This window comes from Candoia aspera, chromosome 18 (genome assembly GCF_035149785.1).
Source record: "Candoia aspera isolate rCanAsp1 chromosome 18, rCanAsp1.hap2, whole genome shotgun sequence".
Lineage (NCBI taxonomy): Eukaryota > Metazoa > Chordata > Lepidosauria > Squamata > Boidae > Candoia > Candoia aspera.
The window spans coordinates 3,978,943-4,002,284 of NC_086170.1; the positions used below are offsets into that span (position 1 = coordinate 3,978,943).

At 48.5% G+C, this 23,342-nt stretch overlaps 2 protein-coding genes and 1 long non-coding RNA gene across 4 annotated transcripts; 1 reads left to right on the top strand and 2 right to left on the bottom strand.

The window, feature by feature from the left end:
• Nucleotides 1-2,048: 2,048 nt before the first annotated feature.
• Nucleotides 2,049-12,079, bottom strand: SDF4 (stromal cell derived factor 4). 2 transcript variants are annotated; one of them, XM_063317588.1, is made up of 7 exons: nt 12,016-12,079; nt 9,271-9,635; nt 7,887-8,023; nt 6,978-7,091; nt 5,708-5,866; nt 4,552-4,727; nt 2,049-2,728 (listed from the first exon to the last, which is right to left on the bottom strand). In XM_063317588.1, exons 2-7 carry the CDS (start codon nt 9,576-9,578, stop codon nt 2,552-2,554), a joined length of 1,071 nt encoding a protein of 356 aa, XP_063173658.1. In that variant the 5' UTR covers nt 9,579-9,635; nt 12,016-12,079; the 3' UTR covers nt 2,049-2,551. The 2 variants fall into 2 exon arrangements, with proteins under 2 accessions (XP_063173658.1, XP_063173657.1); XM_063317587.1 differs by lacking the exon at nt 12,016-12,079 and adding an exon at nt 10,854-10,969.
• On the top strand, nt 12,066-15,228 carry B3GALT6 (beta-1,3-galactosyltransferase 6). The gene has a single exon (XM_063317589.1). The coding sequence runs from the start codon at nt 12,226-12,228 to the stop codon at nt 13,258-13,260; it is 1,035 nt and encodes a 344-aa protein (XP_063173659.1). The 5' UTR covers nt 12,066-12,225; the 3' UTR covers nt 13,261-15,228.
• Nucleotides 15,229-17,272: 2,044 nt separating this feature from the next.
• On the bottom strand, nt 17,273-21,841 carry LOC134507019 (uncharacterized). Its single transcript, XR_010068864.1, has 4 exons — nt 21,617-21,841; nt 20,040-20,431; nt 19,718-19,818; nt 17,273-17,810 (listed from the first exon to the last, which is right to left on the bottom strand). It is a non-coding gene; the product is annotated as an uncharacterized LOC134507019 (long non-coding RNA).
• Nucleotides 21,842-23,342: the final 1,501 nt, after the last annotated feature.

A 23,342-nucleotide genomic window follows, 5' to 3' on the forward strand; every position in this document is an offset into this window, starting at 1 on the left:
ATGGGAGTCTCCCCCAAACTTTTTTTTTCACTGAAGTTCACATACACCCCAAATATTTGCAAAGTATATTCTCTCCCATCAGCACACAACCATGTTAAGAAAGCCACAATAATTCCTGGTCTTTCAACTGGAAACGCTTGGAAATTGAACCCAGGATCTTCTGCAGGCTAAAGAGCTTCTTGACCACCAAGGTAACATTTGCAAATTTAAGGGAAAGCACCCTTTCAAAACAGAGAGGCAGCTTTGGGAATGGGAGAGAGGGTCACAGGCACACTCACAAAATGGCTACCCAGTAAGCTTGGCCTCACAAACCCATCCATTTACAAGAAGGCAAATGCGTGAGATTACTTCCCCCGATTCCGCCCCTTCAATTTATTTTTCCATCCATCCATTATCCATCCATCCCCGTCCATCTATCCATCCATTTTCCATATATCAATACATCCATCCCTCTAGCCATCCATTTTCCATGTATCAATACATCCAGCCATCTTTCCATCCATCCACCCACCTGTCAAACTTACAGTAGTTGTGAACCAGATCTAGCAATTCCCAGCACACTTTCTGACAGGAAAATGGTCAGTTCAGAGAAATTACCCGGGGCGCCAAGTATCATGGCTAGAAAAGGGGCAACAGATTCTCCAATGGGGGGTCTAAAGGAATCTGTCTTCAAACGCGGAGTTTTGATGGACTAGGGCAAATGTACCTTGGAAGCAAGGGAAAATTCTGTTTGTGACCTCATCCCCCCTCAGCTTCAGAGAATTAATTTAAGAGAAGCCTTTCTGTTCTAAATCTGATACCCCTTTTATTTCCTCGAGTTGGAATTAGGGTTTGAAAGTTGGCTTTGCACCAATATTTGCTCACTTTGAGAAGTAGCTCTTGAGTCCCAAAGGAGGGCCTGTGAGATTTTTGACCTGCAAAACAAGCACATTTCCACCTCTTTTACCACCCCCCCAAACCTTACGTACTGCTGGAACTGCTGAAATAAAACATGGACGTTATAAATAAACACACACACCGCTGAATGCCTTTACATGCTGTTAATAGAGGGATAAAAACAGCCAGCACCGAAACCTGCAATCTTAAAAGGATGGGGTTTCTCTTGGTCTTCACCCACCTGCCCCACAGGAAGGAGGGGTCTTGGACAACCCCCACTAATCAAACATAAACGGGCACAAGGGGTAAAGTCTAAGCTGCACATGCAAGATAGAAGATTTGAAGAGAAAAAAGCCAGATGTGGCTCCTTAGAAGCAGCCAGAAATCTGTGCTGACTTTCTGGCTGAAGTTTTGTATTCCAGGTGTCAAACAGGTGTCTGAATCCACCACTACTGGCATAGCTCCTGCAGAGACCACACTCCTGTATGCCGTAACTTGGCCCACCACGAAACTGGCCAGTCCCAACTTTTCCCCATCGTTCTTCAGACCCGGCTGGCTGCTGGCACTGAAAACTGGCAAGGAGTTTCAAAATGCAATTGCCCCATTGCCATGCAGAGAACTTCGGGCTTACGTATCCGCTGAGCAATCAGGCGTTAAGCGCATCCAAGTTTACATATTTGTGAGGACTCAGCCACACACAGACAAGTCAACCCTGAAAGGTACCACAAACGTCCTTGGATTCTCACTTCTACTAAAAGACTCGCCCCGCCTACCCTTGATTCAGTTTCATCTTCCTGCCACCCTCCTGAAAGCCATATCTAAGAAGCCAACATTGGCCAGCATCCTGCAGCCCAACAAATTCTAAAAGGGCTCCAAATTGCCACGCAACACATTGCATCTTGGTGTCTTGGGGACTGAAAATGCGATCAAGGGCTTGCCACTCTCCTATCAGCACCAAATGGCGCACCTTGAGAAAAAGGATGGAAACCTTTGGAGAAGCAATGTGGAAGAAAGGCGGTGAACCCTGTTTCTGAACCAAAAAGGAAGAAAATAGGAAGCTCACCAGGAGTCTGGAGAACACGCCAAAGGAAGAAATAAAAGCTGCGTGGCTGGGCAGAGTGGTATTTTGAAACGGCAAGCCAGCAGCAAGCCAGAAAAAAGAGTCGAGTCTGTTCGGTTTCAAACAACCTGTATTCTAGCAGGGAACTTTACCGCCGTTCACCTGTTTTGTAAAGTGGATCAATGTTTTTTGAAACATTCGTTCCAAGCAATCACAAGAGCTACACAACCCCACCATGATTTCCCTTTACATACAATCACACGCACCCCTTTCCCCCACCAGTGATCAAAATCACAGTTCGCTGGCTTTCATTGTGGCGCTCCCCAATCAAAAAGAATCGAATACACAAATGGGACCTTCAGAGATTGTGAGGAAAACTGTCCCTTGAGCGAGAACGTGTCCGGATCCTATCCTGTTGACTTTGGGAAACCTTTTCCTCTTCGAGAGGAGAGAGACAGGGATTGGCTTTTAATGCACACGGACGGCTTTAAAAAAAGTCTAGAACACCACACCGTATATGCATGGGACACAGACAGAGCAGCAAAAGGAAACGTGTCTTTTTTTTTCGTTCTTCAGAAACGAGAAGGTGCAAGAGGCGCCCGGGCCCCTGCGTGTTCAGAATTCTTCATGGACGTTTCGTGCGTAATCCATCAGCTTGCTGCCGGTGAAGTATTCGCTGTATTTTAAAATCTCCTCCAGCTCCAGGTGGTGGTTCTGGTTCTCATCCGCGACGGCGATCATCTGCTTGGCCTCGTTCAAGGCGTTGTATTCGTTCATGGGGTCCATGTATTCCTTGGGAGAGAGGAGGAGAAGAGTGGGCAAAGGAGCAAAGACCCCAAGTCTGTCTCCTGCTTGGGTCAGCAATTCCAGCTAAAGCACCCTTGATGGGTTGAGGACCAGCCCTGGGATGAAGTCCACCCCCACCTCCAAAAAGGAGCTAACACCTCCCCAGGGAACCACTTCCACTCAGCTGCTCTTGGCATTAGGAGCCAAGCATTAGCCAGGATCTGCCTTTCTCTGTTTGATCAAGGAGGTATGTCCCACCCTCTGGAACAAGAGAGAACAGGTCTGGACCCCCTTCAGATACTAGGAAGACCCTCAGTGTTTCCTTCCTTGGCTGAACGTACCCATTTCCACGCATCTCTTTTCAAAGGAATTAAGTTTCCAGCACCTTGATCATCCCTGGGGCTCTGTTTGACTGCATCTCTAAGTCTGGAGCCCAGGGATGGACACAGCTCTTAAAGGGGGGCCGGCGTGGCATACAATGGGGGTTTTCCCCTAAGCAAGTCGGATGACATCTGGGAGGAAGGCTGGCAGGTTTACCCGAGAGCTGCTCTAAAGCTGCCCAATGAAGCACAAAGGCTCGTAGCTCGGTGGCAAAGCACCAGCAAATCTCATGGGCCATCTCTGGCATCTCCCATTTAAAAATCCTGGGAGATGGGAAAGATGGTAAACATAGAATGAAAGAGGGAAGGAGCCTTCACAGGCTTTGCTGGGAAAAGAGGCAACTATACAGGACTTAAGTCTTCCTGTACCAGAGGAAGATTTCGAGCTACAAAAATGCACGTGGACCATTACTGTGGCACAAAGCAACTTGCATAATTAAATTTTGCTTTCTTCATCCTGCCGTAACACACACTGCTTCTGGTGGGACACACTAAGGGCAGCAGGAAAAAGGAAAGCGGGGCGAGATGATGATTCACACTACAGTAGAAAATGAAGCACCTGTGGAAAATGAGCATCAAAAGGAGAAATCAAACAGATTAAATGTAGGAGAAAGGTAACCAAAGCTACACATCTGGTGGCCTCTCCAACAGGAAGACACGGTGAAATATTAGCGTCCTAAGTCCCCCCTGAACGACGGAGAGAAAATGGTGGGATAGAATGGTGCCAGCAAGGTTAACCGATACTCCTGGTTATATAATCTGACAGATGCAGAGAAAACAGAACAAAGATCTCTGCTGAAGCTCCTCTGAAAGTCAGAGGGATCCATTAAGGAAAGACGCTGTCCCAGGCACGTTCTAATCAGTGTTCACGAACCTGGGCCACCTCCAACACGTCAGCCAATTCCCAGACTTCCCCAGCTGGCAATCTCCACCTAGAATTCTGGGAATCGAAGTTACTACGCCTGACGGGCCCTGGTTTGCAGAAGGCCGAGTTATTCCACTCAAATTTTTTTTTTTCAAAAGCCAGAAACCTCTCTTCCTGTGAGAGAGCGCAGCAGGCTCTCACCCGCTCCTTTTGCTAAATGGAAATAAGAAAGTGCTGAAGCTGCATTCAAGGCTGCAAACCCGTTTCTCAGAAAGTCGCTGTGCCCGCACATCCTTTCTGCTCACCTGCCCTGACAAATCTTAGCGTGGGAGGGGGAAATTAATTAGCACTTTTTTTTTTCAAACTCAACTGCAGATTGTTTCCAGAGAAGAACTGCCACCTTGATCTAGCAGGCATTAGCTTGTTTCAAGAACGGGCTGGCTGTCCTCACAGTCATGACAGTAACCCTGGGGACACGACAGAGGAGGACGGGGGAAAATATGCATAACTCGGGGGGAATCTAGATCGAAGACACATTTTCCTGGGCACTGATGCTTTAAGAGATAGTCCCCCAGGAAATTTACCTCCAGTTCTTCCATGATAACGATGCCATCGTGGTTGGCATCAATGACCTCTTCAAACTCTTTCTTCCGATCTTTCACCCAGTCATCGTCCACATCCTGGGCCTGCTGATTTTCCACAGTGCCAACCGGCAAGGAGATAAACTCAGAAAGGGTCAGCTTTTTATCGCCGTCCTGATCTGGGGCGAGAAACGTTATGGTTGGAAGGAAGAAATTAAACCCAACAAGCTGCACGTGCAAGATGTAAACCTGAATTCCACTTTGTCTCCTTGCCAGGCACATATTCGGCTTGATGTTAGTCTTGGGGCCCAAATGCGGGAAACAAATTTTTTTTTTCAAGTTTCTATCACCGCCCATCTCTCCCAAAAAGGGGACTCTGGGCGGTTTACGATAAAATCACAATTAAAACCTACAAAATTCTAATACATAAGAGCTTTGGCTGTGATGGAGAGGGAGACGCATCAAAGTAAGATGCTGCCCAACATCCAGCACCTTTGGGCTCTTCCTGCTGTCCCGCGTCTGTCTGGTTTTGCTCCAGAACTGAGATGATGTTGTGAAACAGCCATGTCCTGGGATGCTGGACACATATGTAAAAAGATGGCAGGTGCTAAACAGGAAGGAAGGCCCTATCCTCCCCCAGAAGCTGACACCTCACCACCACTCGTCAAAGTTCAGCAGGGAACCCACTCATCTGAATCCAACCAGAATTATAAGTGTGGGATGAAAAAAAAAGTATATATGCATATAAAGGGGGAAAGTGACAAATAGAATATAACAGGGAGCAATTGAGGTTTGAAAGCCGGAGAGAAGCAAGCTCATCTCACCCTTCAACTGGCTGGACAAAGGTCTGGTTCTTTACCCTCAGCACGAATCTCAGGTCTGATTGCAAATCTTCACCAAAAAATGCTCCATGTGAGATTCAAGCGCCCCCTCCCGGCCACCAAAATCCCAGAGTTGAGCTGAGCAGCACAGGGCCAGCCGACTTAGAGGCCACGCGGCCTGTTGGCAACGTCTTAAAGCAGGGTTTTTCAAACTTGGCAACTTCTAAGATGGGCGGACTTCAACTCCCAGGATTCCCCACCCAACAACAGTGCCATCTTATCTGCTGGGAAGATCTGAGTTGGAAGGATTTGTGGTACCGTTTTGAAGGGGAACGTACCCAGATCCCGGACAATTTCTTTGACCATAAACTTCAGCATTCCTCTGCTGTGCTCCGGATGAAGGAAGGACAGGAATTCTTCCTCATTCAGCAACAGATCAGCTGGGGGGTTGTCGGCTTGATACCAGCGATCTTTCAAGTTATCGAGGACCTCCTGGGCTACCGAGCAGAGAGGATTCAAAGAAGAGGTTTTCAAAAATGGGGAGTTTAAATTCGGAAGCCCAGGTTTTAACTGGTGCAGATGTCTTTTATCAGTTGGGTTAAAATTGAAAACGAGAGCACAGCTTTTTCAGATGGAGATTTTGGCCAACCAAATTATTGCTTTACCACAAATGAGTAACAGAGATTCCAGAATTTGCGGGCAGGCAGCCTTGAGCCAAGCTGGACCAAGTCTCAGGCTGCCCGGTGGAAAGCAACCTCTGCTTGCTACTGCTGAAGGCATAAGCTCTTCAGGACACAGAACTGATAATCATAATCCTGTTCAACCCATCTTGTCAGCAACACGGTGGGTTTCTAGTGGGAGCTTTTACTCAGGAAGGGCAAAACAGACACTCTAAACCCTGAGAAATGCTTAAGCATTTCCCACAACCCTGCAGGATTATTGAAGAGAAAGCAGAGAACAAGGCACTGGCCTGCAGAAATCTTTAGACTCTCTGCTTTTCGTTCAATAATTATCTACCAATCCTGGCTCCAGACATCTGGGGAGGCCAGGCAAACTTTTGAAGGCCCGAAGAGCAGCTGAACAATTTAACCTAATTCAACTTAGCCTGACTCCAAAGTGACTCTGGGCGGTGTGCAATAAAACAAGGTGGCCTGCAGGTAGCTTCACTCAAAGACCACACCAAGCCATGGTGGATGCTAATCCCAGGTCAGACTCCAAACCACGGCTTGAAGTTCCAAACTATAAACCCTAGCTTAGAGTTACTGTATCTCGCCCATCGTCAGGGATCTTGGCTCTTGTTCTGCCAATACACCCAGTTGTAAACCGGTTGCGTTACTCTAGGCATCGCAGCAAGACACACAAAGCTTCCTTTGTCCCAGTTGTGTGACCTGAATTAAACTAAACCCCTCAGAGGTTAAAATCTAACAGAAGATTGTTGCTATAGTGATGCGAGGGGAGGGGGAACACAGGGCGGCCATGTAAGGCCAAGCAGCTTTCCCTTGAAAGTCCAAGACAAAATTGTGGTTTTTAATCCTTCTCTGGGGAGAACACCTGTATGGGCTTTTAACACCATTCAGAAAAGCAGGCTGCAGTTCTCTTCCCACTTACTCTCCTCATCAATTTTTAGCTCCTCGTTGTTCTTGACTTTCTCGGCCACCTCCTTCTCGTTCAGGCCTTTGCTGGCCAGGAACTTGATTTTATATTCGTCCCAGGACACGTGACCTAAAAGAAACGGAGTCAGCCTCAGCGCCTAACCTTCGCGCAGTTGAGGAAAACTGCAAACCAGAACACGATCCAGCACAGGCTTTGACGCTTTGGCAATGCAGGAAAGCCGAGTGGCATTATTTTGAGAACGCAAGCCAACACTTCACTGCGGCGTGACAACAGCTTCCTAAACAGGCCACAGAAAACACGCCACGCTCATTTCGTGATGGCTCTTCTACCCGTAACACTTTTCTCCCCAGCAGGGAAGTTTCCACTCCTTCCAAACTCTGCGTGCCTCAAAAACAGAGAGGAAAAAAAGCGGGCAGATAAAACAGAAGCAGCGTCCATCTGGCTGGGGGGGCCTTGGGCAAAGACCATCTTTCCCCCCTGTTCTTACGTCGCTGGGGACCAAAAGTCGCATTATTAAGCATACAAAGCAGAGGCTCGTGCGTTTTTCCCCTTATAATCATTCACTTATGCCCACTTGCTACGGGACAAGTACCACTACCTGCCTAGTGAAAATGTCACGGAACAATCCCGAGCTTCAGCTTTCACACCAGCTAAGGGACAGTGGAATCTGTCTTGCCCTGTTTCTCAGCCTGTCCAAATTTTGGCACAATAAGGCACCCCTTGCCCCTGCCTTTAAGGAAGAGCAGAGCTTCATCACCTCCCTCCCCACACACAAAGAAAAACCTACCCACCTCTTGCCCAGAAAGCTGTATGCCGTGAAGCCCGCTTTCATAAATGTGGCTCCCCCCCACACGTGAATGCCATCCAACCGTTCCAGGGCAGCCCCTTCACCCTTCCTCCTACCATCGCCGTCAGGGTCCACGGCCCGGAAGTGCATTTTGTTCTCTTCCACGGCCTCCTGGAAGTGTTCCTCGGTCTTCTCCATGATCCAGCGCTGCATCTCCTTGGCGCTGATTTTTTTGTCCCTGTTGATGTCAACCCTGCAAGGTTAAGTGTACGGAAAGGAGCCATGTTAGAGCTTCCCAGATCCCTGGCGTCCAGGAAGGAGGAGAAGTTCTATCTTTGCTTGGCTGAGACGCAACCGGTTACAAGGTCAGGTGACAAAGGCTAAGAGCGACTAACTATGGGTGCCGCAGAGTTTCAACAGCCGCTCAGCCCGCCCCAATCCCTCAAATATCCACAGAAGGCTCGAAAAGCCTTGTTGGTCAGACCGTGGCCTCCTCTCAGTTTTGAAAATCCGTTATTTCCCAAGCGCCTGCATTTTTTGGGGTTGTTGAGGGAGAGCCTCCTAGGAAGAAGGTTTACCCCCTGCTCACAATCAATTGCAACATCAGTATGGCAACAACCAAGTGGCTTGTGACCAGCCCTCCTTCCAACAAATGGAAAGCAAGGAAACAGGGGAGGAACCTGCCCATGTCATTAGTCACCAGTCCTTGTCCCAGCACAGCAATCGGCTTTTCTATTTCACTACTGCCACTGGCTTACCGGCTGTGTGCTTAATAATAATAATACATCCTTTTCGTTTGCAGACAAGCTATCTGCAGGGCCATTACCAACCCAATAGCAGCAGAGCCTTGTAATAATTTAATTCCAAGCACCGGTGGCAGCAGAAGGAATTTTTTAAAAAAGCATATTCACACATGCACTGAGAATCTGGGCAGATTCCCTTCCCTTAGCAACAGCAAAGGATATCCTGGGGTACATTCTAAGACTCATAGAACAAGCACAGCTCCCTGTTATGGAGGGAAGCCATAAATAACCAAGGTTTCTCCAGCACATACCAATTTCACAGATCTAAATGGTGCTCCTGAAGGTGCAGTTTTCCACACACTGGAAAACAAAGGGAATCTGAGATGACTGTATAAATGAGGGAACGATAGCTTAACAAACAAGCAATATCATTGGTAAGGGAAAAGTCCCAGGTTCAACCCTTGACATCTCACTGTGGGTAAGGACTGTTGGCCGAGAACCATAGAGTTTGCTACCAGTCAATGGTACGGAGTTAAATGGACCAATGGTTGGCCTTTCTATATTCCCTCCTTGCCTCTATTCCAGTGTTTCTCAACTTTGGCAGCTTTCAGATATGTGGACTTGACATGCTGGCTGGGGAATTCTGGGAGTTGAAGTCCACACATCTGAAAGCTGCCAAGGTTGAGAAATACTGCTCTATTCTAGTCTACTTCAGGGAACTGACAGCAATTTTCAAGTTAAAACAAATCACACTCACTTTGAGAAAATCACCACAAGCTTCTTCCTGTTTCTCCGTGGTTCTGAATCTTCCTCAAACTCCTCCATCTCTTTCCCCAGGAAAACCTCCTGATGAAACTCCTTGTTGAGATGCCCGTCAAGCTCCATCTTGACCCCATTCAAGTGGTCCGGAGGGAGGATCTCGTTTTCATCTTTGTTGTCGGCTGCTTTCTCTTTGAGGGCAGAGCTATTGGCAGGCCGAGCATAAACATCCATGAGCAGAAAGACGAAGAGGAGGGATAAATAGATGGAGCCCAAGCTGCAGATGAAGGCCCGTTTGGAAACCATGGCTTCTCTTCTTCAGAAGGTCAGCAGTACGAAATATCAGTATGGTGTTTGGATAACCTGGGGATGGCAACAGATAAAGCAATGAGCATTACTCATATTTTGAAAAGTAGATACCGTTATGACTGGATAATGAAGATCAACTCTTGCGTAGTCCTTTCTAAATCCATTCATTTTGGAGGGCTCCCATCACACTCTGGCCTGGTGCAAGGGGAAAACAGCAGGTTTTTAAGGCCTTACAGAAGGCCAGGAGGCTTGGTGCTTGTAAACCTTACAAAAAAACTTTCATTCCACCTAAATGCTTTCCTGGAAAAACGACGCATCTACTCCAAGTGCGACAATACATGTAATGCTTGAACCTCAAAAAAGCCTGATTTTAAGCTTAAAGTCAAAGAGAATTCACACATCATGCTTTTTTAAAGCACTAAATAACGATAAGATCTTTTTCTTTTTACAAAGTTAGCTGTCTTTATTTACTTTGCAATTTCCCTTTTCTAGGAAGGAAAACACCTACATTTTTTAACCCTCTTTCTTTATATTAAGAAAACCAGCTTACTACAACCTCATTTTTAAATTAAATCTCGCCAGGCTTTTTTCCCCCAGCTGTTGGTCACTCACTTCCTCAGCATCAAAGGCTTTTCCAGTCAAATCTTGGCCATATCTTTTTGTCTTTTTAACCACGCTGCACCTCATAACTTCTCCTACACAAGAAAGACAACTTAACGGGCTAAACAAGGCTCTGGGTTCCCCTTAACGTCTCCAGCATACAAGAAACCCCCTATATTCAGATAGCTTTTAAGAAGAAAGCGCCTTCCTCTTTTTTAAAAGTAGAAGTTTTTCCTTGTTCCGCTCAAGCCAAAAGCACTCTACGTGTGCTCAGGGGAACTCTGCATGGGAGTTTATTCCACAGACATAAAAAGAAACCCTCCGGCAGATAAGCCAAGGTAGCTCCGTATTTCTGCTCAACGTGGAGACGCGGCAGGCAACCTGGTGCCCCAGATACCGCAACTACAACCTCCATCAGCCTCAGCCGAGACGGGCAACGGCGAGACACCACCGCGGTCTGAGGCACTCGGATGGCTCCAGAAAAGCCCTCGGGGCAGGCCCAGAGGAACTTGCGAAACGCCTTGAGATACACAGGAGCAACGAAAGAGCGGCACTCCACGTACGCCCAGAGGAACCCTCTTCGAAGACCAGGAAAGCTCGCTCTGTAGGGCGCAGATGCTCTACACACGCTCAGAGGCGGCAGTTCCGCCCTCGCCCGCCAAAGGATCTCACCTTCCCGGTCGGCCGCCCAGGCTCCTCATGCCCAACCCCGCGCTTGGGGCAGCGGCGGCCTTCCTTCGCGTCCGCTGGGAGTGGGGCCGGAAGCCGGAAGCTCCGCTCAGCGCTCGGAGGACCGGCCGAGCCCCGCCCCTTCCGCCCCGGAGATCCTGTCAACTTGTCCGCCCGGCGCGAGGACCCCGCCCAGCGCCTCGGAAGCCGGCAAGGTGGGGCTCGATTTTATTTCCCCTATTCACCACAGCGACAAGTAAAAATATGCCGCTGTCGTCTTTTAAATTAATGTTTCACAAAAACGAACAGGCACTCAGTTAGCGACCTATATGCCAAAGCCAAACGAGGGTGGGGGGACTTCGCCGTTGGGAAGCCATCCTTCTTTGGGGCACGTGAATCCGACGCAGCCATCTTTGCTTGGGGCACAGCCCCCCTTTCCCCTCCTTTAGGGAGGATGCCGCGCCAAAATCTGGAACTATATCCAGGCATATAAGAGCCTGTTTGCTCCGGCTCGTGAGGGCCACCGCCCCACTACCTGGCATTAGCCGCATCCCAGAAGCGCCAGCCGCTGGGCCTGCGCCGCCCTAATTCACCGTGGCGGCTGACAGGGAGAAGCGTGCCCTCAAAGATGGCGCCGGACGTCAGCTTCACCTGCCCTGAGACGGGATGGCGTGAGGAACGGGGGGGGCGATGAGAGAAGAAGTGAGGAAGAGGTCACGTGGCGCTGGCGCGCTCGGCCCCCACCTCCGCGACAGACCCCGCTCTTCCCTCGCGCGCGCGCTCCGCCTCAGGAGCAGCGGAGAGCGGCGAGCTCGCCTTCCAGACCGGCCCCGCGGGCCCGCCTGTCAGGGCTGGGTGCGCATGCGCCGCGGGCGAGAACAGCGCTTCGGCGGGGCTGGCCCGAAACAGCCGCGAGAAGACAATGAACCTTCCGCTGGAGGCGATCCAGCAGGGGCCCGGCGGCATCTTCGAACGCGGTCTGAGGAGGTGTGTCCCAACCCGCCGTCCGTAGCCCCGGGGGATCTTCCCGCCAAACCCCGAGGCGAAGCGGCCGGAGGAGGAGGGGAAGGCGGAACTGGGGAGCGCTAAAGAAGAGCCGGGCCTCGCGGAGGGGAGGGGCTACGCCTGCGCCCCGCCCCGCAGGAACGGTGGGGGGGGGACTAACCTCGCTCTACCAATCGGGACCCAGACCTGGGAGCAGCCGCCGAAGTATTGGATTGTTCCGCAGAGAGGCGGGGCTAGGCGCGAAGAGGGCGGCCCCGAGGCGTAGCACCGCCTCCCGGGGCGGAGCCATCCTTCGGACCGCCCCGAGGGGGAGGGGCCGGCCGTTTGCCCCGCCCACCAGAGGGCACCCAGGGGCAGCTGGTGGGTGGCCATGAAGCTGCTGCGCCTGCTGTGTCGCCACAAGACCCTGCTGGGCGGGCTGTCCCTCTTCGGGGCAGTGCTCCTGTACCTGGCCAAGTGCACCTCGGAGGGCCTCAAGTCCTCCCCGGGGTGGGGGCTGCCCCACCAGCAGCCAGCGGCCCGGGCAGGGGGCCCCAGCGGGCCTCACCCCCCGGCGGCAGCCCCGCCACCCCCTCCGGAGGAGGCCACCTTCCTGGCGGTGCTGGTGGTCAGCGGCCCCAAGTACACGGAGCGGCGGAGCATCATCCGGAGCACCTGGCTCTCGGCGGCCGGCCGGGTCCCCCGCATCGACCTGTGGTACCGCTTCGTGGTGGGCACTGGGGGGCTGGCGGGAGAGGACCTGCGTGCCCTGGAGCTGGAACAGGGCCGCCACCGGGACCTGCTCCTCCTGCCCGACCTGCGGGACTCCTACGAGAACCTGACCACCAAGATCCTGGCCATGTACGTCTGGCTGGACCAGCACCTGGACTTCCGCTTCGTCCTGAAGGCCGACGACGACACCTTTGTGCGCCTGGACATCCTCATGGAGGAGCTGAGGTCCAAGGAGCCGCAGCGCCTCTACTGGGGCTTCTTCTCGGGCCGCGGCCGCGTGAAGTCGGGGGGCAAGTGGAAAGAAAATGCCTGGCTCCTGTGCGACTACTACCTGCCTTATGCCCTCGGCGGGGGCTACGTGATCTCGGCCGACCTGGTGCGCTACCTGCACCTGAGCCGAGACTACCTCAATCTCTGGCAGAGCGAAGATGTCTCCTTGGGGGCCTGGCTGGCTCCCGTGGACATCAAGAGGATCCATGACCCTCGCTTTGACACGGAGTATAAGTCACGCGGTTGCCACAACAAGTACATTGTGACTCACAAGCAGAGCCTGGAGGACATGCTGGAGAAGCATCAGACTCTGGCCAAGGAAGGAAAGCTTTGCAGGGAGGAGGTGAAGCTCCGACTCTCTTACGTGTACGACTGGAGCGTGCCCCCTTCGCAGTGCTGCCAGAGGAAAGATGGCATCCCCTGAAAGCGGCAGAAAGGAAGGGAACCCAAACCGGAGGGGCGGGCTACAGGGGACGGACATACGTCACGCTCAAATATCTCCCTATTCTGAAGTTTCACCCAGTATGCCTAATCCTATTTCACCATTCTTAAACTTTCAGAGTATCCTATTTTCTTTTGAGTTTTAAAAGGTTATGGAAGAGCATGGAGCACTCCACGTGCCCAAAAACATACATTCAGAAAGGGATCAAACTATCGCTCTGTGGGACGAGAGACATTTAAAAATAATAGAGTCCCGAAAGGATTGTGTTAAGGGACATGGCTGTTCTCCATAACAACGCAGAAATGTTGGGAAAATGCCAATGCTGGTGGGCGTTTCTCCCCCACCCCTTCCTTCAAAAGGATGTAGATTTTCCCAAGCCTGTCAATGCATTAAAAGAATCTCGGATCAGGAGACCAATTTAGACATTAACCCCCAATGGAGCTACAAATTAACGTGCTGCATTATGTTATTTCTGAGCTGAGACAGCAACTTCTGTCTGAGATAAACGGGAGCCCTGGCCAAGGTGCATTCTTTAAGATGGAACATCCTTACCGTGACTCTTCTATTATACTTGGACAATTTCTTGAATGTGTATTACTACAGCAATGTCTTTCACTTCCTGGTTACTACATGGGCTGCTCCTTGAATCATCTTCCCATTACTCAAAAAGGGAACATTTTAATCTGTAAGAACAATATTTCAGTGCAATGAGATTTAAACGTGATGGGATGCTGGGGCCACTGTTACGCACTAGGAATGGCCTACTTGGATGGCCCTGAAGGATCGCCTACTTTAAGAGGTTGCTTAATTGCTGAAGAAGCCAGCTTTATTCTGATTGAAAATCAAGCTGCTTTGGCCCTGATGGAATTAGATGTTTTTAAAATTATTACCTTTTTCAAATATACTGTTAATGAAAACACGCTTATGTCCTTTATTGGGGACAAGCATTTGAGCTGTAACTCTAGATTATGATGGGCCGAAACAGGAGATGACTAAATCGGTCTGGATGCCTTCCTTGATCAACTTATTTATTTTTAGATAATGAATGACTTCAGAGCAACTAGGTTGCAAAAAAGTCAAATCTCAAGTTTGCATGGCCTCAATAGGGCTTAATTCACGCAGAGATAATATCACTGTCCCTACCTTTAGCTTTCATTCAAAGTCAAATCAAAAACCTTTATTATGGTCTTGATGCCCAAGGTGTTAAGAGTTCTGGACCAAAGGATTTTTGGAAACAGGAACGATCTTGTATATGGATGGAATTCTTTTAGGGATTAATTATGCCATGTGGAATGGAGGGACTCATAATTTGCATCATGTGGGGGTCCAATAACCCTGTTCGTTTTTCCTGGCTTCTACCATAATCCTGGGTCTAAATATTTAAATTTTCCATAGAAGTTTGAACTATTTTTTTCCCCTGAAAGCCTAAAAGAACCTTGGGGCATAATTTGCTTTTCACTCACAAAGCACACGTAGCTGAAAATCTGAGATATACTTCTAGTTATGTTTAGATTGAATCAAGAGAAAATTGTGACCCAATCATGCTTTAAGGAAAGAGTTGCTGAATTATGTTTCTATGTTTTCCTGGTGGTCTCCCATCCGAGTTCTATCAAGACCAACCCTAATTCACTTTTTGAGATCAGCTTAGGCTGAGTAGTAGCTGCTACTTTGCTACCTGGGCAAAAATAGTTTGTTTTAGTGATGGACTATTGGCAACATTCAGCAGCTCACCAGTTGTACAAGCTTCCTTTAGAAACTGGTTTCCAGGAAAATTGCAAATATTTGGCCCCTCCAAGGGGAGTCAGTATTGTATGTAAAATTATGTGCTTATAATAGTGATTATTTATTTATAAATACTGTAAATGTACTGTGTATAGTTTCAGGCCTGAGGAAAACAGTTGAATGTCATAGTAATTTTAATTTATTAAAGGAACGTGTTGAAGCTTATAACGGTCCCTTATCGAATACCATGTTTTTCTGCTGCACAGTTTCATTTAAAATTCTCCGGTGCTGACTTTTCATCCTGGCCCTGCTGCGTGTTATCTCTGGAGCTTGTAAGACTGTACAGATTGATTCTTTCAGTTGAAATATCACTGCTTCTGAAAGTTGTTTGAATGTTACTGGTTCTGTTCTATAAAAAGAGCCCTGTTCCCTATGTACCTGCAGCCTATGGCCTGTGCACCAGTATCATAACTCCCCTATGGCAGTTGGATTTTTAAGCTTCAGAAAAAACAAAAACACGCCAAATGAAATGTGACAGTGGGAAGCTCATGTCGGAATCACTGATGACTTTTTATAGAGCTTTTTAAAGGTCTGGGAAGCAGACCTTTCATTCTGTGGCATAAATGCTTATGAAATTTTAAGATTTTCTAAGCAAAAGCAGTGGATTTGACTGCCCCCCCCCCAAAAAAAGGCTATACACAAACGTGTATTATTTCACTATACTTAAGGAAAGTCCTTCTAATAGATTACGTCTGTAATGCCAACATTCCTGCTTTTCAAAATTGAAACGGTGCTCAGTTGCGTTCTTTCTTCCCCCAAGAATGGCTTACAACAATTCTATCAATGTAAAATCAATGCTCAGAATAGAAAACAAATGTTAGATCTCAGCAAAAGCAGAGAAAATTGTCTGAATTTGGCGTATAAAGAACGCAAGGCAGAACGTAACACTTCTGGGAAGGGAATTCCCTTGGCTTTTGGTAAAAACATATCCTTTCACTCTCTCTCATTAGAGATGTGACATGTGTTTGTCATTTCGGTTCCTAGACAGACAGATGATACACCACACACTTTTGCTTCTGGTTATTACTGACATTATTCTGAGAAGACCCATCTGCATTTTTCTGCTCTCTAGCAATCCATAACGGAGGTCCTATTAGCCATTTATCAGTCTTAATGCCAAGAGGCTTTCCCTTGTGCTAAAAAATCGACTAGATTGTCCTGCTCGTATGATTTAATGGTCTGACCTGATCCAGCAATTCAGAAATGCAAAGAGCTGCAATGTCAGGATACTGCTGTTTTTCATCAGCTTTAGAGGGACGGAACAAAACTTTCTCCCCTTCGCTCCCAGCTAGGATCTGGAATAGAAGGGGCAAGTCGCATGGCTAGATTGCCCTCCGATAAGTCGCCCTGGAGGGGCATAGCTGGCTTTTCTAGCATTGGCTGTGTATATAATATTGGGCTCCATTGTGATTTCCCTCGGCCCACCACAAGTCAAACAGTGACAACAATACTGGAAATGTTCCACAATCGTAGGATTATCGAGGTGTACAAGGTATTTCATTCACTTACGGAAAGTGGTACAGTAGAGGCTAAGCATTATTACTAAGTGATCCTGCAGTGAATTCAGCCGGCACGCTCGAGGAGCTAAGGGCTTTAAGGAAGGGCTTTGTTGAAAAGCTTCGCTGACTTCCCTAGGAGGTAGAAAGTTCCTTCAAACTGTTGGGGCCCAAGTGCCAGATTGCTAAGTGGCATTAAATGAGAGAGAGAGAGAGAAACAATTACGAATAGCTCTGACCTAATTAGATCCGCCATTCAGATACTCAGGGAGCTGAGACGTCTGTATTAAGTATTTATAATCGCGGCAGAATTTGCTGAAGCAAGAGCGTGTCAGTGAATAGTAGTTTAATAAATAAAAGGCCAGTCCTTCCACTCAAAGAAAAGAAATTAATAATTCAGAAACACTTTCTCTGCCTGGAGACTGAATGCAGTTTTCCACTTGCATAAGGGGGAAAACGGATCAAGGAGAGACAAGGGCTTGTAGCCTAATTTGCTAGCCACATGGAGAATCAGCAGAATTATAAAAAGTGTTAATAAAGAAGTGCCTCCTGTTTCCCCTTCCTGCGTAGCGAAACTGGGATTTCTTGCCCCTGCCCTGAAATGTACCTAGTTCACAAACACTGCATCAAATTAATTAGCGTATTAGTGTGCATTCAGTTGGTTTGGCCAATGCGTTTATTTAAAGATCTTCACATTAGCCAAGCAAAGGCTGTGCTGGCTGGGATTTTAGAGGGCTGGAATCGTATCCCAATCCATCTGGAGAACACCAGCTTGGGAAGAATAAAGTACATTAGCCATAAAGAGAGCTGGGCAAGAGAGTGGAGATTTGCCATTGGCTTGATACTGAATCCGCCAACACGCACGGAATGTTCAAAACATCTTTTTCGAAATCCTGGAGTGAGTTTTCACAGGGGAGAACGTTTTTCGGAGTCACAGATGTAACACACACCAGAACACGGAGGAGTCTAGGCCAAAGCCAAGTGCATCCTTGCAAGCCATCTTTGATACCCTGGGGCTGAGAAGACAGCTCAGCCGAATTGTTGGCAGGGAGGAAAACCAATACCTTCGATTTCCTCTCTGCGCTTGGCCACGGATGAAAGCCTCGTCCTCTCCTGAACCCTTCTTCTCAACGTCTTTTCAGGAACCCAGGGTTACAGGAAGGAGAAAGGAGTCAGTTTTCCAAATCTGCTCACCACATCTCCTTCCTGGGCTAGGCATGTCCTTTCAATTTGTATTTTTCAAGAGACACTTTGCTGGAAGGCAGAATGAATTATGCATGAGAGCTTTTTACTTCCCTCCTCCCGTACCGTGGGGGAGCTGGCTTGATCATAGCTTCCTTCTCTTCCTATGCTGCAGAGATACTGGGACAGTTAGGAAGGCCCTGAGTGCCTCCCAGTAAACCAAATGAGGTGGAAAACATCTCCAGTTTGACATGGATGGCGCTCTGCACAAGGCCATGCCACTCCCGCCACATCAGTCCTCTCTCCAAAGCCATCCTTCAGACTGATCGACTATCCAGCTTAGCTATGGTTTGCAGAAAACGCTGAAGAAGAGACCACAGAGGGCTTGAAAAAGCCTACGTGGAGGGCTGCCCTGGTCAGCAGGCAAATACATCATTTGCTCAGTGGAGCGTTTTCTGCTACCTTGGAGGGGCTGGGCTGGATGACTTCCATACCATTCCCTCTATAGCTCAGCTCACTTGACTACTTGCATGACTCACTGGACAAGCCATCATAGTACACCTGAGTTCAGACAGATCACACTAAGCCCAAATTACGCAATGGTGTCGCGCGATGTTCAAACAAATTTGATTGTTCCAGTTTTGGGACATACCTGCTTATGACGGATTGCCCAGGCCCTAACTTTGCAGACCTTTGAATGCATCTGGACACTCCCACAGAGGTTGATAAGACCAACATTTTCCAGAAAGTAAGCATCAGAAGGCTAACGCCATTGCATTGAGCATTAGACTTTAATAAATAATCTTACCCTTTATTCGTTGTACTGTAAATGATATGTAAAATAAAGTTTCCTTTGAATTAAGCTCCAATTCTGCCTTAGACAGAAGCAGCCACAAAGATTTTCTTGCATTCTGGCCTACTATCATGAGCCTCCAGATAGTTCCCCATCAAGAACGACCCGGTTTAGCATCCTGGCAACAACCAAGTTTGGTAGAGTTATTTCTTAAACAAAAAAAGGTTACAGTAGTTTTAGGTTCTATAATTCAACATTTATTTATTTTTTTTTCCCCCGGGGATCCCTGACTACCTTGGGATCTGTAGCAGCTTCCTTTTTGGCCTGCTGGTCAAAGGCTACAGCAGCTCTTCACCCATATAAAATTTCACATCCCTGCTCAGAAGGAGTAGATGATAGTGAAAACCTTGGCAATCTGGAGTATTGGGCTAAATAAGTAGTTTGTACGTTGTCTGCCTTCTCTGTCTGATTGAATGAAACTCCCAGAAGTCTTGAGGATTTTAGGATAAAGAAACGGATCTGTACCAAGCAGCAGCAGCTCTTTGGATTTGGGTATCTTTGGAAATCCGAGCTCGGTCTCTCCAAACATGTGAACAGCAAAAACCTAGGACAGAGGAGTAAGGAACGGTGCCTTAGGAATTGCACAGCAATGCAGCAAAGAACAACCTATTGTCCTAACTTCTGCAAGCAATGTCCCAACTCTGCTGAGACTCGCAATTGTACCAGTGATGAGAACAGCACTCCATTTAGTTCAATAATTCAGAAGAAGATTAAAGTTTAATTCCATCCTCCACAGCAGCTGGGAGAGCTGGGAGTCCCATTTATTCATTAATCTGACAATTGTTGGTGGTTTTAATTAAACACACCTCCATCCCATTATTGCAGAGAGAGCAGTGAGGCCCTTTCTCTGTGCCGCTGTGATTTGATGAATTAAGCAAGTGATAATATGATTTATGTCTGACAATAGATGAAGAGGGGACAGGCAAGAAAAAGGGTTGGGTTGGAGGTGTGATACAATAGTACAGCAAAAAGAGAGAGCCTGAAAAATTATATTATACAGAAAGCAACTCCTCCCACTTTGTAACTGACTGACCTAATTTCCCTCTTTGTTAAACTCATTAATTCAAATGTTGAGAGACAACACATATCTACATTGCTCAAAACATTTAACCTTTCAAGAACTTACCTTAAAGTATGTTAAAAGATTTCGCTTTTGCTTCTGATTGGTCAAGCTTCCCTGAAGTCACAAACGAGTCCTTTGCTGTCATTGGCTGAACTGCTCAGGTCCTAAAAAACAGAGAAGTCAGTTTCACTTCCTCCCTCATTTATTTTAATGTTAAATTTTATTTTACATTTAAGTTCTGCAACCAGATGGAGATTAGGAAGAGAAAATGCAAGCCTTGGCCTGCATTTCATGGGAAAGAAAAGTGTTTTAATTGCAAGATCTACATTTTTTGGGAAAAATAGTTTTTGTATAATACTAAATTCCTATGGCTAGGAATACCTACACATTTGCTTGGAACTATCAGAGACTTTAAAAACAATTATAGTTATATTGGTACTTGGGGAAGGACCCCACAATATCTATGCAAAATAACAATAATAATAAAAATCTGGGTTGATGCTTTCATTAGGAACAATGAGTAGTACAAAAATGGTATTAAAAATGACTGAAGTGAGTGCAAGTTCTCCAGTATTCTTCAGTTAGGTACAGAATTCCAAAGCTTATATACACTTTTATGTTATTAGTCTTAAAAAGTGTCAGCCAGCTTTTTCTCTGATGGATCCTGAGCTCAATTTCTGTGATACTGATGGATCTGTTTAATTTTAAACTGCAGGCCTCCCTCTTGTGGCTGTTGTTTCCTTTTGTAAGCAAACTCTGACTTTTAAATGGAAATACCTGTAGGCAACATGAGCAGAGGATTAAAAAAAAAATCAAAGACCTGCTAATCAGGTATGTCTCGGTTATTCAGGAGTATCCAACCATTTGCATCAGATGTGGGTATTAACCTGGAGCACTAGAACCTTTTGGCAATAATAAATTTGTTCTTCTAAGGGGCAACAGGATGATTTGTCTGTTTAGCAAGCGAGCACCCAACTCAGGTACTTCTCTGGAAGTTTAACTGCAACCTTAGTAATTATGTCCAGAAATGTGGGATTTTTGTGCAGGGGGCAATAAAGGGAGGTTGTTGATGGAATGTTATGGCTCAGCACTTAGTGCAGTGTTTTTCAGACTCGGCAACTTTAAGATGTGTGGACTTCAACTCCCAGAATTCCCCAGCCAGCATGCTGGCTGGGGAATTCTGGGAGTTGAAGTCCACACATCTTAAAGTTGTTGAGGTTAAAAAATACCAGGCTAACCTTCAACTGTTCCTTATAGCGCTTGGTTTCCAGACCCTTCCACCATCTCTAAGCTTGCTCCAATTTGTCCCTGTCCTTTTTAAACTGCGGTGCCCAGAATTAGACCTAGAACCACAAACCAGGGCAGAGAAGATGGGGACAATCTGGTCTAACGCTTGCCGCCGCCACCTCCTAGCTCATCTCCTACATTTGCAAAGAATCTATACCCAGACAAAATCCAAACAATCAGCATTCCCTCTCCATAAGCAACACTGCCCTATCTGGGCTGCAGAAATCTAAATAACTACCAGATGGCAGCAAAGAGACCCCAAAAGTCCAACTGCGGCCCTCTAGTGACCACCCCAGAGTTTTGCAGCCCACTTTGGGCCCCTGAATACCCCGTTGTCCTAAGAAACCGACGCACGCCTTTAACGTGGCACGCATGTATGCGCATGTTGATTCGTGACCGTCCGTAAAAGCCCGCTTGTCTCTCTGTGCAGAAGGCCTGTCTTTTGTGCAGAAGGGCCTTCCCTGGGTTTCAAGCCTCAGCTCGTGCACCCGGCCTCCGTGGTGGGGGGCTTTTTAAAAGCCTTGGCAAAACTCCCACGGCCTTTGGATTCCGGAGGGCGCACATGTGCGGGGGCGGTGGGAGGCCTGGGATAATTCACCGTGCGTCCCATGAGCCGAAAGCCCGCTTATTGCCTTATTAGAATAAGAATCCCAGTTAGCTCCCGTAAAGCCTCACCGAAGGCGGGTTCCCAGGAGGAGGCTGAAGTTTATGAGACGTGAAGAGGAGCGGGAGCCTTAACAACCCGGATCTGGTTTCGCAGAAACAACAGGCCGGCCCGTCTCTGTAATTGTGGCCGATAAGATCGGCTCCGGGCTGGGGTTTCCAGCGGGGCCCAGACGCCGAGGCCAACGGCACCGAAAATAAATTCTTAAAAGCTGAGACCAATTAAGGGCAGCGGTTCAAAAAAAGAAAGAAAGAAAGAAGAAAAAAAGCTGGGGGGCTCTGCTCCCCAGCGAGGCAATGAATGACCCGCCCTGCCAGGTGGGGCAGCCCTTTTCCAAGTGGAAATGGCCCGCCAGGGTGAGCCGGGATGGGGGGAAAGTTCGGGGACTTGCTGAATGGAAAACTTCAACCGAGTCGTGGCGTGGGCAATTCTTCTTCCTGAGAAATAAGACACTTCGGAGGTAGTTCTGGAAAAGGAAGGACAAGAGGAGGAAAGGAAGGCACGCTTTTCTTGAGATCCCGGGACCGCTGCTAAGTTAAAAGCGCGCCGGGGTCCGTCGGTTGTCAGGTCTTCAGTCAAGACCCGTAAATCTAGGGAAGAGACGGGGGCTTCGCGGGGGGGGGGCACAAGGGCCGGCCAGGGCTCCGAGGGGGAAGCGGGTCGGCTAGGCCCCAGCAGGGCCTCTTAGCCCCCAGGCCTCAGTTGTCAGCCCTTCCAAATAGGCCGGGGCAGACCCCGCAAGGAATCCTGGGACTCTGTCACGATTGGCTCGAGTGACCGAAGGCAGGGCTGCTTGGAGTGGCTTCCTCGCGCCCTCTTCTTTCCCCGCCCTCAGATCAGGTCGGCTCAGGATCGCGTTCCTTCCTCGAGGAGGTCTCTCTGGTTCTCCATAATGGCAGGCCTGCCAGATAGGCCTCAGTTTCTCAGCCCAGCAGGCTTCAGGCCTGCCGACTAGGCCTCAGTGGTATCTTTTAGCCCACCAGGCTTCAGGCCTGCCGACTAGGCCTCAGTGGTATCTTTTAGCCCATCAGGCTTCAGGCCTGTCAACTAGGCCTCAGTTGTGTCTTAGCCCACCAGGCTTCAGGCCTGCTGACTAGGCCTCAGTGGTATCTTTTAGCCCACCAGGCTTCAGGCCTGCCGACTAGGCCTCAGTGGTATCTTTTAGCCCACCAGGCTTCAGGCCTGCCGACTAGGCCTCAGTGGTATCTTTTAGCCCACCAGGCTTCAGGCCTGCCGACTAGGCCTCAGTTGTGTCTTAGCCCACCAGGCTTCAGGCCTGCTGACTAGGCCTCAATGGTATCTTTTAGCCCACCAGGCTTCAGGCCTGCCGACTAGGCCTCAGTTGTGTCTTAGCCCACCAGGCTTCAGGCCTGCTGACTAGGCCTCAGTGGTATCTTTTAGCCCACCAGGCTTCAGGCCTGCCGACTAGGCCTCAGTGGTCTCTTTTAGCCCACCAGGCTTCAGACCTGCCGACTAGGCCTCAGTTGTGTCTTAGCCCACCAGGCTTCAGGCCTGCTGACTAGGCCTCAATGGTATCTTTTAGCCCACCAGGCTTCAGGCCTGCCGACTAGCCCTCAGTTGTGTCTTAGCCCACCAGGCTTCAGGCCTGCCGACTAGCCCTCAGTGGTATCTTTTAGCCCACCAGGCTTCAGACCTGCCGACTAGGCCTCAGTTGTGTCTTAGCCCACCAGGCTTCAGGCCTGCCGACTAGGCCTCAATGGTATCTTTTAGCCCACC

Coding starts and splice junctions, on each gene's coding strand:
- SDF4 (XM_063317588.1), bottom strand. CDS start 9,578: ATGGTTTCCAAACGGGCCTTCATCTGCAGCTTGGGCTCCATCTATTTA. Junction 7,092..7,886: donor CGTGGACCCTGACGGCGATG/GTAGGAGGAAGG, acceptor CGTTTCTTTTAG/GTCACGTGTCCTGGGACGAA. Junction 4,728..5,707: donor AGAAATTGTCCGGGATCTGG/GTACGTTCCCCT, acceptor TTCTCGCCCCAG/ATCAGGACGGCGATAAAAAG.
- B3GALT6 (XM_063317589.1), top strand. CDS start 12,226: ATGAAGCTGCTGCGCCTGCTGTGTCGCCACAAGACCCTGCTGGGCGGG.